This window comes from Gopherus flavomarginatus, chromosome 6 (assembly GCF_025201925.1).
Source record: "Gopherus flavomarginatus isolate rGopFla2 chromosome 6, rGopFla2.mat.asm, whole genome shotgun sequence".
Taxonomy (NCBI): domain Eukaryota; kingdom Metazoa; phylum Chordata; order Testudines; family Testudinidae; genus Gopherus; species Gopherus flavomarginatus.
This window is the reverse complement of record NC_066622.1, coordinates 95,413,540-95,429,086: the sequence shown is the minus strand read 5'-3', so window position 1 is coordinate 95,429,086 and position 15,547 is coordinate 95,413,540. Positions and strand designations below refer to the sequence as shown.

General features: G+C 44.9%; 1 protein-coding gene and 1 long non-coding RNA gene across 8 annotated transcripts in view; one reads left to right on the top strand and one right to left on the bottom strand.

Moving 5' to 3' along the window:
- The window catches only part of LOC127054097 (uncharacterized), a 33,779-nt gene that overhangs the window by 3,461 nt on the left and 14,771 nt on the right, over nt 1–15,547 (top strand). Inside the window, exon 2 of one of the 2 annotated variants that reach the window (XR_007775175.1) lies at nt 3,056–3,153. This is a non-coding gene — a long non-coding RNA (uncharacterized LOC127054097). Of the gene's footprint in view, nt 1–3,055; nt 3,154–6,903; nt 7,414–15,547 lie in introns of those variants that run through there. The other variant, XR_007775174.1, reaches the window with a different exon arrangement.
- The window catches only part of TET1 (tet methylcytosine dioxygenase 1), a 127,625-nt gene that overhangs the window by 102,321 nt on the left and 9,757 nt on the right, over nt 1–15,547 (bottom strand). For all 6 annotated transcript variants that reach the window (XR_007775138.1, XR_007775139.1, XR_007775140.1 and 3 more), the window contains exon 2: nt 2,772–4,595. Coding sequence is in view for 3 of the 6 variants with exons in the window: in XM_050959262.1 (XP_050815219.1) it covers nt 2,772–4,469 (1,698 nt within the window). In the remaining 3 variants the exon portion in view is untranslated. The remainder of the gene's footprint in view (nt 1–2,771; nt 4,596–15,547) is intronic.

The following is a 15,547-nucleotide window of genomic DNA, read 5'->3' as shown; positions in this document are numbered from 1 at the left end:
GCAAGACACTGCTACACCTCCCCCACTACCCTCCTGGGGGCTCAGCACCTCTACACTACACTCCTAGACCCTGCCAGATATTTATATTTCAGAAATACTGTTCAATTTCTTTCAGTTTCTCAGACAATTCTGTGTTATAGCAGGATTTGTTGTTTACAAATATTCAAAGTAAGAGTCTCTGTATTTCATTCAAATATATAATTTTACAAAAAATTATCCAATGGTGTGTTCCCAAAGGGCAGGAGTACACATTTTGCTCAACCCAATCTTCTAAAACTTTACAAGGTGAAAAGTATTTCTTGCCATCTACTTGAAGAGGCAAGGAGGCCTTTTGGGTTGTAGTTTTAAAACAGCTGGATAAGCACAGTATAAAATATACCCCTTTTTTTTCTAAAAGTACACCAAAAAATGAAACTGCTGGAGCAGAGGAACATAAAGGGAAAGGGGCTATAATTAAGAAGGCTTAAAGAAAAAGAGGTGAAGAAGCAAAGCAGGAATACAAAGGGAAGGTCAGACTATGCAAGAAGAAAATAAAAGAAAAGCATGTTTAGCCTGGAAAAAAAGATTGACAGAAAAGCTGGAATTCATCCTTTCCTTGACCCTGCCTCTGCTAAAATCCTTTTTCATGCCTTAATCACCTTATTATCTCATCTCCTGCAATGTTCTCTTTTAAGGCCTTCCTAAGTCCATACTCATTAAAAATAAGGAAGAGCATAAAGTTGCTGCTACATTACTCTTTTGCCTGTAGGAAGCACAGTTTCCCCATACTCCATTCTCTTCACTGGCTTGTTATTCATTGATCTTCAAATCAAATTCTAAATTGGCCTTGCCCCAATTTGTTTATTCCTTTTTTAAATTCTCAGAAGGGGTCATGTGACACACACATAGTAAACCTCATTCACAGTGAGCTCTGAGGCCAGCTATTTAATTTTTTTTATCCCCCATTCCAACATTATATAAAAACCACACACACATCACATCGATTCACTGGTGTAAGGATTTTCTGCCTACTTGTCTACTCTGAAGAAGTGGAACTGACATATCTGTAAATCTTGTAGGTTGTGGGGTGGAGACATATAATAGAAGTTTTCCCAAGGTACTGTCATCTATCCTAAACTCATGCTTGATGCAAGAGTCAAAACTGGCTTTACCTTACCTTTCTGCCTCCTCCAACTTTGGGGCTGGCCAGAGGTGGAATTGGTCACCACCACAAGTAAAGTAACTTCAGGCCTGCTTTAACGTACACCAACTGGAACAGTTCTCTAGTGACTATACTACAGCCCAGGAAAAACTGTAAATATCCCCTCCTTTCTCCTACACCAGGGATGGGAGGGAATAACGTGGCATAAAGCTATCTATGCCAAATTTATACCAGCAGAGCATTCTACATCAAGGGAATCCTCAACTTCCCTTTAGGGTTGGTTTAAAAGTCCTTTCACATTATTCCAGCAGCACAAAGGGACCTTAGCAGGATCTGAAAATTTGGCCCAGAGATTTGATTGTCTCTGACTTTTTATTTTTTTCCTCTTTCTTTTTACACTGAGAAAAAACAAGTGAAAAGTGGTATTTTCCTCCAACAAAACAATACATGGTTTAGAATTTTTTTGGCTGAAACATTAAAAATGTAATAAAAAAATCCAATATACATTTTAAATTTTTCACAAAATAAAAACGTACCTGTTTTTAATCAGCTATACTTATGCAGTACAGAGGAGGTGGGTATCCACGGACCATTTTTAGCAAATTTTGTATCCACGCAGGGCTCTAGTGATGGAATCAGCTGATGGGGGCAGGATGCTAGTAGGCAGAGGATAGATTGGGAGCAGATGACTGGTGAGACTAGGTGGGAGTAGTGAGATCATGTATTAGAGTCAGGATTGATAAGAGACAGATAATTCATGGGGCTAGGGAAGGAGAAGAAGTTCGGGGACAAAAGATGGATAGATTAAGGCGGTTCAGTTTGTGAGGAAGGATGGAACAGGGGGATGAAGAGAAAAAGAGATTGAGAGCCTCCAGAAACAGCAGAAGGCTTTAAGGATGTTTGGGGAGTGGAGAACAGAAACTTGTGAGAGGGAAGAGCAAGACAACAAACCATTAGGACTGAAAGAGCATAGAAGGAACAGAACAGGGAACAGAGAGGAGATTGGGAGTATAAAGAATATATGAGCAGGATGAAGTATGAGACCTGGCTGAGTAACCAGGAATGAGTGAGATTCACGAAACAAAGGGACAGGCAATTAGAAAGGAGGAGAGATTTAGAGGGAGAATGCAAATAGAATATGGAGCGGGGGTGGGGGGAGTAGTTTTGTTCATATTTTATTTATTACCAACCAGTTTTTCTAGAATTCCAAATACAGAGCAAGCTACCCCCTGTCCTAAAATCCAGGCATTTGCACCTGGTATTTCACAATGTGGTGAGGGATGATCCAGCCCACCTCAAACCCTCTTCTTAAATCTTTATTGCTCTCTCCAGCCCCTGATTAGTTTAACTGTCTCTGGGCCTACTTTTCCACATTGGCCAATATGACCAGATTTGCAGCAGACTAAAAGTTATGCCCACCTCTAGTTATATGAATGCATGTGGTATGAGCAACAGAAACACTAGTTCACTCTAATCTTCAAGGCTTATAGCTGGAGAAGTATATTAAATTGTTATGGTAAGATTTTATCTAATATGTTGTCCAAATCTACACAATAACTAATACTTTTAAGAATTTTACAAATGGACCTCAAATCTTACGCATCTTGTATTGTTTCTGTTTCTTGCTTACCTCAAAAGGTAGCATTATTGGCGGTGGCGGCTTTTTCAGTTCTTCACATTTTCGCTTTTTACATATCCGGTGACTAGTTTTGCGTTTCCTGCAACAACTGCATTCCTCACAATTAGTTTTCCGTAGACAAGGTTCACATACCCCACACCGTCTTCGTTTCTTTTTTTCTAACATAGGGAGCAAAGATGAATATGAGAGAGGGTAACTGTAAACTGGGTTTGTAAAGGAGGATTGTTCTAAAGCCTCAGTGGAACCGATGCTATTGCTCTTGTTGTCCTGAACAGAATTCAAGTTTATTCCAAAACTTCCTGATTGTGATGAAGAATCCTTATACCACAGTTTTGAATCAGTTGGTGAATGTACATTTATCTCTCTGTCAGAGGTAAGAGTGGAGCTTCCTGTGTTTGAGGACAACCCTGAAATAGAGCCTTCAGAGGAATGTCCAGTATTTTCTTTGAAGACCGCAGTTCTTGTAGAGATTAAGGCTACTATGCTTTTTTCTATGTTTGATGATGAAATAGGGACATAACCTGAGTCCACAACTAAAGTTTCTTTACCAATGTAATTAACAGGCTTCTGCACTGCAAGATTAACTGGTTCACAAACTGTGATCACATTTTTTGTGTCAGATTCTGAATCATCTCTTTTACAGCACAAGTCAGAATTTGAGTCAGGTTCTTTATTAACAGGCATCAAATCCAAGTTGTTTTTTATATGGGATCCAACAAACGAGCCCAAATCTTCTAAATACATGATAGAATTTGATACAGTTGTAACTAAAGAGTCAGAATTTGAATCAGGTTCTTTATTAGCAGGCTTCAAATTTAAGTTCATCGTTACATGGGATTCTGCAAATGAGCCTGAATCTTCTAAATGGTCCTTTGTATTTAATTCAGAGGTGATTACAGAGTCAGAATGAAAAGGTGTGGGAACAAGCTCAGAATTCTGAGCAAAACTTTCATCTGAGCTACCTGTATTGATCTTACTTGATATCCACCCACAGGGCGGCTCTTCACACTCATACTCCTCCTCTGATACTTCTGGATTGTAAATGCTTGGTAGACTCTTTGAAATGGAGACACTTGATTCAGGTCTCCCTATCTTTTTGTCTTGACTATCACATTTAATGGAGGGCTCAATGTCTGTATCACACAGAATGAGAGGGGTTAATTCATTTTGTGCTGAATCTTGTTTTGAAACCCTTTTAGCAGCTTCAACTTTTTTTTCTTCCAATATAGTAAGGGTTTCTTGTTCATACTTGTCCCTTTTTTCTAATCTTTTCTGTGCTGTAACTTTCTTGGTTTTTGTAATTACTGCAGTTTGAGACAGTCTGTGGGAGAATGATCTGCTACGAAGAGACATTGTAAAGCCATTGACGTTTAAAGAATCCTGGTTATGAAAAAGAATATTATCTGTTTTCTCCATATTTACCCAAGATGTTCCAGAAAAAGCTCTAGTTACACTACTCCTGAGAAATCTAACTGATGAGCTCAAAGGTGGTTTCTTTTCTTGTTGCTTTTTCTTTACATCATTTTTTTCTTGCATTGACTTTTTGCATTTTCCAGAACTCACAGCCTTTTTGGAATTCTTCTTGGCTTTCTTTTTCACTTGGCTGGATTTCTTTTTGCCTTCACTAGTTTTCCTTTTGCCTAACTTTTCCTTTTTGACTAATCTGGAAGGTCTGGCGTGGTGAGCCATGTCTATCAAGTAGCTGATATGTAAAAGGAGTAGTGGAAAAAATCATGGGCTCTTGAAGGAATTTTTCATTTCCGTAGAAAATTTCATACTCTTATTGCTGTTCTCTGTCATAATACAGAGTTGAATCTGAAATAAAAAAAGTTTAAGATTTTTAAAATTTAATCATAAAAGTCTGTATATCAATATTATATAAAAGTCTCATTTAAAGCTAAATATTTAAAACACTGAGGCAAAAATAGGAATATTTTAGTTGTATCAAATATTAACGTCTTATTAATATAGCACCCTTTTAATTTGCATATACTCTATAGTCCTTTCAAAGTGGGCATCTTGCTAAAGTGGACAAAGAGCAAAAGACCAAGGAAACTTCACACTTTACTGACTCATTATTTGTACACAAATATATAAAAGAAGCCTGAGTTCACTTCAATTTGTTTCAGGTTAATTAACAGCCCTCCTCCTCCATATGATTCAGGACAAGTGTGTGCCTGGTTACATATGGCTGCACAGAGGATTAAGACCTACCTCCACAAGGCCATGGAGGACCTACTCTTATCATGCCTTAGGAACAGATCACTTGATACACACATCTGCCCACCCCAAAGAAGCAGCCAGAGAGAGCTAGTGGTTCTCTGCCCACATGCTGGCCAGTAGACTTGGCCAGGCGAAAGGTGAGGGAAGTAACCTATATCCTAGAAAGGGGTATTCTAAGTTACTTCTCCTCCCACTGAGCCAGAAAAGAGCAGGAGAGTAACTGGGATTCTGAGTCACAATTCCTTCTGGGATGGTGTGACTATATATTGCACCATATTCAGCACTAAGCCTAAAGCACGCAATCTTGCTGTCACTGTCACATAAATACGTTATATAGGTAGTGGTCACTGCTCCACAGACGTTAAGGTTGTTGCCGCCAATATTCAATATAAGGCTTATCCTGCCTTCCCAATCTCCCATAACTTTTAAGTTTAAGGAATTCCTGGTCTGAAGTTTTCTGTAATAAATGCAAGTCTGATTCTTAGATCAGAATTGTTTAGGGGACAGAGTCAATATATATCTAGGTTTTTATCGGGCTGTCAAGCAATTAAAAAAATAATTGCAATTAATCGTGCAATTAAAAAAATTAATCGTGATTAATTGCACTGTTAATAATAGAATAGCATTTATTTAAATATTTTGGGGTATTTTCTACATTTTCAGATATATTGATTTCAATTACAGCACAGAATACAAAATGTACAGTGCCTACTTTATATTTATTTTTTCTTACAAGTATTTGCACTGTAAAAAACCAAAAGAAATAGTATATTTATCAAATCACCTAATACAAGTACTATATTGCAATCTTTTTATCATAAAAGTTGAACTTACAAATGTAGACTTATGTACAAAAAACTGCATTCAAAAACAAAAGATGTACAATTTTAGAGCTTGCAACTCCACTCAGTCCTACTTCTTGTTCACCCAGCTGCTCAGACAAACAAGTTTGTTTATCTCCTGCAAATGTAATGCTGCCCGCTTCTTGTTTACAATTCCACCTGAAAGTGAGAACAGGCATTCTCATGGCACTCTTGTAGCCAGCATCCCAAGATATTTACATGCCAGATGCACTAAAGATTCGTATGTCCCTTCATGTTTCAACCACTATTCCAGTGGACATGCGCCCATGCTGATGACGGGTTCTGCTTGATAACAATCCAAAACAGTGCGGACTGACGCACGTTCATTTTCATTATCTGAGTCAGATGCCACCAGCAGAAAGTTGGTTTTCTTTTTTGGTGGTTCGGGTTCTATAGTTTCCGCACTGGAGTGTTCCTCTTTTAAGACTTCTGAAAGCATGCTTCACCCCTCGTCCCTCTCAGATTTTGGAAGGCATTTCAGATTTTTAAACCTTAAGTTGAGTGCTGTAGCTTTCTTTAGAAATCTCACATTGGTACCTTCTTTGCATTTTGTGAAATCTGCAGTGGAAGTATTCTTAAAATGAACAATATGTGCTGGGTCATTATCCGAGACTGCTATAATATGAAATATTTGGGAGAATGTGGATAAAACAGAGTAGGGGACATACAATTTTCCCCCAATGAGTTCAATCACAAATTTAATTATTAGTTTTGTAACAAGCGTCATCAGCATGGAAGCATGTCCTCTAGAATGGTGGCTGAAGCATGAAGGGGCATACAAATGTTTATCGTATCTGGCACATAAATACCTTGCAATGCCAGCTACAAATGTGCCATGCCTGTTCTCACTTTCTAGTGACATACTGTAAATAAGAAGAGGGCAGAATTATCTCCTGTAAATGTAAACAAACTTGTTTGTCTTGGCAATTGGTTCAACAAGAAGTAGGACTGAGTGGAGTTGTAGGCTCTGAAGTTTTACATTGTTTTGTTTTTGAGTACTAAATTTAATTAAAAAATAGAAATTAAATAAAAAAAGCTTTATTATATGAACATTAACGTTAAGTTAAACTCAGAGGCAGTGGTATGAAGAATAGGGAACTTGTCAGGAGACCTGGATTCTTTCCCTACTCTGCCACGAACTTGCTACATGACCTTTGGCAAGTCACTTCACTTCTCTGTCTTTCTGTTTTCCATCCTGCCCTTTGTCTGTATTATCTATTTAGACTAATTTTAAGGGGACAGGGATTGTCTCTTCCTATAGGTTTCAACAGTGCCCTGCACACCCAGTGCTACTGTAATGCAAATGTTGCTAAGGGCAATACAAGAGACGACATCTTTAAACTAGAGCTGTCAATTAATTGCAGTTAAAGCCTGCTATTAACTGAAAACAAAATTAACTCATTAATTTTTTAAACTGCATTAATCACATACCTCTGAGTGAGGTATTGGCTGCAGAGGGACCAGACAGCCTCCGGTCAGGTGCAAATCTGCCTCCGGAGGGTGAGAAGAGAAGAGGAAGTGGCTCCTATCCTGACTCTGATGGAGAGGTAGGGATCCTGATCTCGCCATGCCCCAATACCCCCAGCCTGCCCCTCATTCTAGGAACCAACCCACCCCACTCCCCCCACACTATGTCCCATTGCTCCCAGCCAACCCCTCGCTCCGGGGACCGACCCCTCCCCCCGCCACCATGCCTCATTGCCCCCAGCCAACCCCTCGTTCCGGGAGGTACCCCATAGAGAATAGGGGCCTGGCGAGCTCAGCCTCCCTGAACCAGCTCTCCTTCCCTGCCACATGCCGAGTCTCTGAGGTAAAATCTACCCTCCCTTGCAAACAAGGGCTCACTCAGCTGAAGGGAGCCCACCAGTGTTTAATTCAGCCCTGGCACCTCTAGACTTGAAAGTTCATAGCCCCGGCAGCTTTGGGCTTGCTCCATCAGCTATTAATGTAAAAATATTGCTTGATCCCCAGCACCTAATTGCTTGATCCCCAATACCTCTTTCATTACAAATTAAGCCCACCTAGCTCAGTAAAAGGAGGCAATCCTGGTGACCCCAGTAACAGAAACCACCCTTCCAGAAACAAGACACCTCCCTCACCCTCCTCCTGCATAAGTCATTGCTAGCTCCCCATCCCCAATCCTCCTCCTTCCTCTTTAGGCAGGAGGTGAGCCTGGCAAGCTCAGAAACCCAACCGAAAAGGAGCAGCATCAAGAATTCACCCTTCTCCTGCACAGCTCACACCACTCCCATCTCCAAAATATTGACTTTCTGAGATCAAAATATCTTACCCCTTCAATAAGCCAAAACGCCTCTAAAAGGAGGAACAAGAACTAGGACTGAGTGGACTTGCAGGCTCTAAAGTTTTACATTGTTTTGAGTGCACTTATGTAAAAACAAACAAAAAATAATTCTACATTTGTAAATTCAACTTTCATGATAAAAAGATTGCACTACAGTACTTGTATGAGATGAATTGAAAGGCTATTTCTTTTCTTTTTTAAAGTGCAAATATTTGTAATAAAAATAATATAAAGTGAGCACTGTATACTTTGTATTGTGTTGTAACTGAAATCAGTATATTTGAAAATATACAGAACATCCAAACATATTTAAATACATGGTATTCTATTAATGTTTAACAATGCAAATAAAACTGTGATTAATCCCAATTAATTTGTTTAATGGCTTGGCAGCCCTACTTTAAACCCATCCTTTTTAAAAAATCTCAACTATATAGTGTGGAAATGACAAGCTAAGATTACTTAAACCAGGCCTGCACAACATGCGGCCCACAGAGGCTCACTGTGCGGCCCGCGGCAGGATTCAAAAGGCTATGAGCTGCCTGCAGCGGCGGGGAGCTCAGACCTCTTTAAATCCCAGCCATGGCCTGGATTCAAAAGGCTCTGGGCTGCCCGCAACGGTGGGGAGCCCAGAGCCATTTAAATCTCAGCCGCGGCTGGGACTCAAAAGGGTTTGGGCTCCCCACCGCTGCGGGCAACCCAGAGCCTTTTGAATCCCGGCCACGGCTGGGATTTAAAGAGGTCTGAGCTGCCCACAGCGGCGGGGAGCCCAGAGTCCTTTAAATCCCAGCTGCGGCCGCAATTCAAAGGGCTCTGGGCTGCTCACAGTGGCAGGGAGCTCAGACCTCTTTAAATCTCAGCCGCAGCAGGGTTTCAAAAGGCTCTGAGCTGCCCACAGCGGTGGGGAGCCCAGAGCCATTTAAATCTCAGCCGCGGCCGGGATTCAAAAGGCTCTGGGCTGCCTGCTGCGATGGGGAGCCCAGAGCCATTTAAATCCCAGCTGCAGCCGGGATTCAAAAGGCTCTGAGCTGCCCACAGCCGCGGGGAGCCCAGAGTCCTTTAAATCCCAGCCACGGCTGCGATTCAAAGGGCTCTGGGCTGCTCGCAGTGGTTAGGAGCCCAGAGCCATTTAAATCTCAGCCGCAGCCGGGATTCATAGGGCTCTGGGCTGCCCGCAGCGGCGGGGAGCTCAGACCTCTTTAAATCTCAGCCATGGCTGGGATTCAAAAGGCTCTGAGCTGCCCACAGCCGTGGGGAGCCCAGAGTCCTTTAAATCCCAGCCTCGGCGGCGATTCAAAGGGCTCTGGGCTGCTCGCAGTGGCAGGGAGCTCAGAGCTCTTTAAATCCTAGCCGCAGCCAGGATTCAAAGGGCTCTGGGCTGCCCACAGCCACAGAGAGCCCAGAGCCCTTTAAATCTCAGCCGCCAGGGCCGCCTTTAGGCCAATTCATCCAATTCCCCTGAATCAGCCTGCCCCTAAGAGGGCCACATGCCCAAGCCCCAGTACGGTGTACTGGCAAAAGCCAGTGCGCTGTAGCGGGGTGGCCCAGCTTCCCCAGGGGGCAATTTAAAAGGCCTGTGGCTTCCAGGCCCTTTAAATTGCCACCAGAGCACCACTGCTGTAGCCCTGGGGGCTATTTAAAAAGTCCGGGGTTCCCATCACTTCTACCGCCCAGGCCCTTTAAATAGCCACCGGAGCCCCACCACTTCCCCAGGGCTCCGGTGGCTATTTAAAGGGCTGGGGAGGTAGAAGCAGGGGAGCCGCTGGCTCTTTAAATAGCCCCCAGAGTCCTGGGGTAGCGGGGGGGGGCGCGTCTCCAGATGCCTTTGCTGCCCTGGTCCTTTAAATAGCCCCCGGAGCCCCACCACTTCCCCAGGGCTCCTGCAGCTATTTACAGGGCTGGGGCAGTGGAAGCAGGGGAGTCCCAGGCCCTTTAAATAGCTCCTGAGCCACGGGCTGCTACTGCTACTGCTACCCTGGTGGGGGAGGCAGGAGGAGGGGGCACTCACCATACAGGATGGGCTGTACCCCCTGTACTTGCACCAGCTGCCCGCAGCCAACCTCTGCCGCACCTCCTGCCCTGCTTGCACCAGTTCCTGTCTGCAGCCAGCCCTGCACCCGCTGCCCATAGCCAGCCCGTCTCCAGCCAGCCCCTCACCCCTTGCCTTGCCTTCAGCCCTGCACCAACCCCTGTCTCCAGCCAGCCCTGCACCCCCTTCCCTGTCTCTAGCCAACCCCTGCCGCACCCCCCTGCCTGAAGCCAGCCAGTCCTGCACTCCTTTGTCTCCAGCCCTGCCAACCCATGCAGCACCCCCCGTGGCCTTGCCTGAAGCCAGCCAACCCATCCCACACGCCGTCTCAAGCCTGCCCCACACACCTTGCCCAGCTTGCAGCAAGACCCTACCTCCAGCCACCTCCCCGCCACCTCCAGCCAGCCCCATGTGCACTGGTGCCCTGTAGTTCCCAGGGAAGTAACCTTGCACACCTGCTTCAGTGAGGTGGGCAGGGAGCAGCTGGGACCCACACGTGCACCCTAGCACACCCTCAGGGAGTGGTGGAGCTCATTTCTAGTTCAGACACATCTTCTTAAAAAAAGAACTTTAGGTAGGGTTAACATACATCTGTACTTTCCCGGACATGTCAGGCTTTTTGGATCTTAAATCGCCATCCAGGAGGAAAATACAGACGTATGGTAACCCTACTGGTACAAAAAATACATACTGTGGCAGAACTTTTTATAGGGAACCGGTTGCTAAGAAATGAAAGGCTTTTTTTTTTACGTGTTTTTTTTTCTTTCAGTCATCCCTGCCGGGGCCCCGCCGAAAATGTTCGAATTGGGCCCCGCACTTCCTCAAGCTGGCCCTGCCAGCTGCGGACGGGATTCAAAGGCTCTGGGCTGCCCACAGCCGTGGGGAGCCCAGAGCCCTTTAAATCTCAGCCGTGGCCGGGATTCAAAGGGCTCTGAGCTGCTCGCAGAGATTCTCGGCCACGGCTGAGATTTAAAGGGCTCAGGGCTCCCCACCGCCACTGGCAGTCCAGAGCCCTTTGAATCCCGGCGGCGGCTCCAGCAGATGTGCTGGGGCTGGGATTTAAAGGGCTCGGGCTCCCCTCAGCAGCAGGAGCTCTGGGCCCTTTAAATCCCTGCCCCAGCCCCACAAAGCTCCGGGTTCCCACAGCCGCCGGAGCCCCGGGCCCTTTAATATGACCCTGAGGGCTCCCAGCGAGCTCTTCAGCTGGGAACCCCTGGTTGATTTAAAATCAAGTATCACCTCCCCACCCCCAACCTTCCTTTTTGGCCCACAGCTGTTTTGGTGGGGTGGCACTGGGAAAGGAGGGTTTGTTTTTGCAGGGCTGGGCAGTGCTGGGCCGGAGTGTTTCTGCTGGGCCGGGCGGGGGTGTTTCCGCGGGGCCGGGGGGTTTCGGCCCTCAGCTGTTTTCTTTGGAGTAATGTGGCACTCACCGCTTTACGAGTTGTGCAGGCCTGACTTAAACAGTGCTGACACCAACTTTCACATTTAGTTTATTAACATAGACTATTAAACAGAAACATCCCAATGAGCAACCAAATATACTCAGCTCTGCCCTTGTTAAAGAACGTTCACAATAACTACAAAGTCTAAATAACGTTATCTATTCATCACATAGTTCTGTCTTAGAATAGTACATAAAAACTGTAATAACTTATTCTTATGTATACAATGGTTGTAAAATGCCTGGTCTTTCATACTACCTTACACGATCCACAATAATCAAAGATATGTTAACACTTCAAGAGTACTTGTATCATCTATGTAATACAAATTTACAGGGTTTTAGTTGTGATAATCAGTGATTTTCAACCTTTTTTCATTTGCAGATGGGGTGCTGGAACAATTTTTATAGTGGGGGTGCTGTGAAACATTGAATCAAACTGTAAATCCTGGATATAATGAAAACTACTTCAAGCCAAGGGGTGCAACAGCACCCCTAGTTCCAGCACCTATGTTTGTGGACCCCTAAACATTTTTCGCAGACCCCTTAGACACAATCTGCGGACCCCAAGTTGAGAACCACTGTGATAAATCACCCATTTCCACAGTATATAAACACATCCAAATATCAATCTTTTACTGATAAAATAGTTTTATGTACACCTAATGAAACAAACATAATGAAACAAATTTACCCTATGAACATAGGCTAAATATATCCCAAATCATAAAAATATGTCCACTACATTAAAACAGAAATCATTCCTGTCATAGCAAGTAATTAAACATAATGCTAGAATAAATAATTTACACATACGCTTAATTACCCACATCTGATGTTAAAAAGGCATATAAGCAGTCCGGGACCCAACAAAATTAGAACACTACCATTGCCTTCAGTAGAAGTTGGTTCAGACCCTGAATAGCAACACAAATCCAGAGTTGGAGCTGAGCTTGTTTGAATGCTGGTGATAGAGAATTTTTTTGTTTAACTGCATGATCTGTTTCAAGACTGAGGGCTTGTCTACATCAGAAAGTTGCAGCGCTGGTGAGGGAGTTACAGCGCTGCAACTTAGGAGGTGTACACATCTGCAGGGCACCACCAGCGCTGCAACTCCCTGTTTGCAGCGCTGGCCGTACTCCCGTTTTGTCTCGGGTGTAGAGGATCCAGCGCTGGTGATCCAGCGCTGGTAATCAAGTATAGACACTTACCAGCGCTTTTCTTGACCTCCGTGGAATAAGCAGGTATCCCAGCATACCTGAGGAAGCCTCTGGTAATCAAGCTGGTCTCCTTCCCCGGTTTGCTCTCGCGTTCCCCGAACCCCGAGCAAGCAGGTCTCCTTCCCTGCGGTTTGCAGGGTGGTTCGGGGAACGCGAGAGCAAACCGCGGCGAAGCTGGTCTCCTTTCCCGGTTTGCTCTCTCGTTCCCCGAACCCCCGAGCAAGCAGGTCTCCTTCCCTGCGGTTTGCAGGGTGGTTCGGGGAACGCGAGAGCAAACCGGGAAAGGAGACCAGCTTCGCCGCGGTTTGCTCTCGCGTTCCCCGAACAAGCAGGTCTCCTTCCCTGCGGTTTGCAGGGTGGTTCGCGGAACGCGAGAGCAAACCGCGGCGAAGCTGGTCTCCTTTCCCGGTTTGCTCTCGCGTTCCCCGAACCCCCCTTGAAGCCGCCCAACAGCGCTGCAGTGTGGCCACATCTAACACCACTTGCAGCGCTGGTTGCTGTAAGTGTGGCCACTCTGCAGCGCTGGCCCTATACAGCTGTACTAATACAGCTGTAACAACCAGCGCTGCAAAATTTTAGATGTAGACATGGCCTAAGTCAGAATTGCTTACATCAGCAGATCCCAAAGAACGGTCAATGAAGCACTTGCAAGTAGTTTGCAGAAAGCTAGCTAATTAATCACAAGGTGCTGTTCTCCCCTAGTTTCCAACTGCTTTTGCAAGCCTCCAGGCTATTATTTTCAATGAAGAGCCCAGACTCATAGAAGCAGTTTGAAACAAGGAGCAGGCAGCATGTCTGTTGTCCTTAGCGGCCAGCATGCTACACAATAGTAGTAAAAGAAATACAAGCTACTTTCAGGGACCTGAGTTATCAGCCACTAGTGTGAGAGGGATGTTCAGGGGGGAAGAGAACAAGCTCAGCAGGAACTAAGGCCTTGGCTACACTGGCGCTTTACAACGCTGCAACTTTCTCGCTCAGGGGTGTGAAAAAAACACCCCCCTGAGCGCTGCAAGATACAGCGCTGTAAAGCGCCAGTGTAAACAGTGCTGCAGCGCTGGGAGCACGGCTCCCAGCGCTGCAAGCTAATCCCCATGAGAAGGCGGAGTACGTGCAGCGCTGAGAGAGCTCTCTCCCAGCGCTGGCGCTGCGACCACACTCAGACTTCAAAGCGCTGCCATAGCAGCGCTTTGAAGTTTTGAGTGTAGCCAAGCCCTTAGTCCAATGAAGCAAGGGAGAAGGAAACTGAACAGAAAAGGAGCATGTACAAGGAAAGAGGGCTGAACAAGATGTAAGTATGTGCCAGGGTGCTGGACCAACTTTTATAGTCGGGGTGCTGAGAGCCATTGAACCAAACTGTAAACCCTGTATATGATAGAAACCACTTCAAGCCAGGAGGTGCAGCAGCACCGCGAGCTCCAGCACCCAAGAGTAGGTGAATGAGGTGAAGACCAAGGATCACCGGGCAATAGAGAGGAACAGAAGAGTGGGGGAGGGGGAGAGATAAAAGAGCAGAAGTAGACAGTGACTGAATTTTGAAAAGTTCAGTGAATCTCATATTTAAGACATTGAAAATGTATGAACAGTTTTCCAAAAAAGCAGTGTCTGTAGTTGTCACAGAGATGTTATGAGATCCTGAAAGTTGGGACATAGTCTCCAAGATAATCACTCTATTAAAAGGTATTCCACACTTAAAAAAATTTTGAGATCTGGTTTATGTAACTTAAACATTAAAAAGTGTGGACATTACAAGCTTAACAGTAAACTTAGGCTGACCAGCTCTACAGAGTTTGATCCTCCTATAAGTCTATAGGGAAAGCTATAGAGGAAGAAATATTTCATTCATCTACAGAGTATTTATTCATCTACGGAGGAAGTAGTATTTATTATTATTTACCCCCTTCTAAGGCCTGGTCTACACTTAAAAACTTTACCTGCAGAGCTGTGTAGGTAAGGGATCTGATTTTTACTGATATAGTTATACCAGTACAAGCCCTAGTCTAGATGCAGTTCCACTGATATAAGCATTCTTTCACTGCTATATCAGTCTACAGAGGGGTGGGATTTGGGGTTTGCTGCTTTCATGATGACAGCAAAGATAAAGTGGCAAAATGTTTAAGTACAGACAAGGCCTAAGTGGCTGCCTAACCCATTCCTCTGCAACCAATCAAAGCTGGCTGGATATATTGAGGGGACTGCATGATACCACAGCATGTGTAGTAACCAATATCCACACACATACATGCTGTTTTTTGTTTTTTTTTTTTTAAGAGCTGCAAGAATTCCCTTCCCCCTTACAGCCAGCTACTTTGGACTAACTCTGCACCGCCTCCTCCCCCCACCCCCACTAGTGTAGAATGTGAGAGAGGACTCCAGGGTTAACTTTATGAGGGCTGGAGGGGTAAGTGAAGATCTCAATTTATCTCCCTTGCTGCAGCTGCTCAGTGAGGGAGGCTCAGGCCATGTCTACATCTAAAATTTTGCAGCGCTGGTTGTTACAGCTGTATTAGTACAGCTGTATAGGGCCAGCGCTGCAGAGTGGCCACACTTACAGCAACCAGCGCTGCAAGTGGTGTTAGATGTGGCCACACTGCAGCGCTGTTGGGCGGCTTCAAGGGGTTTTGGGGAAGGCGAGAGCAAACCGGGGAAGGAGACCAGCTTCGCCGCGGTTTGCTCTCGCGTTCCGCGAACC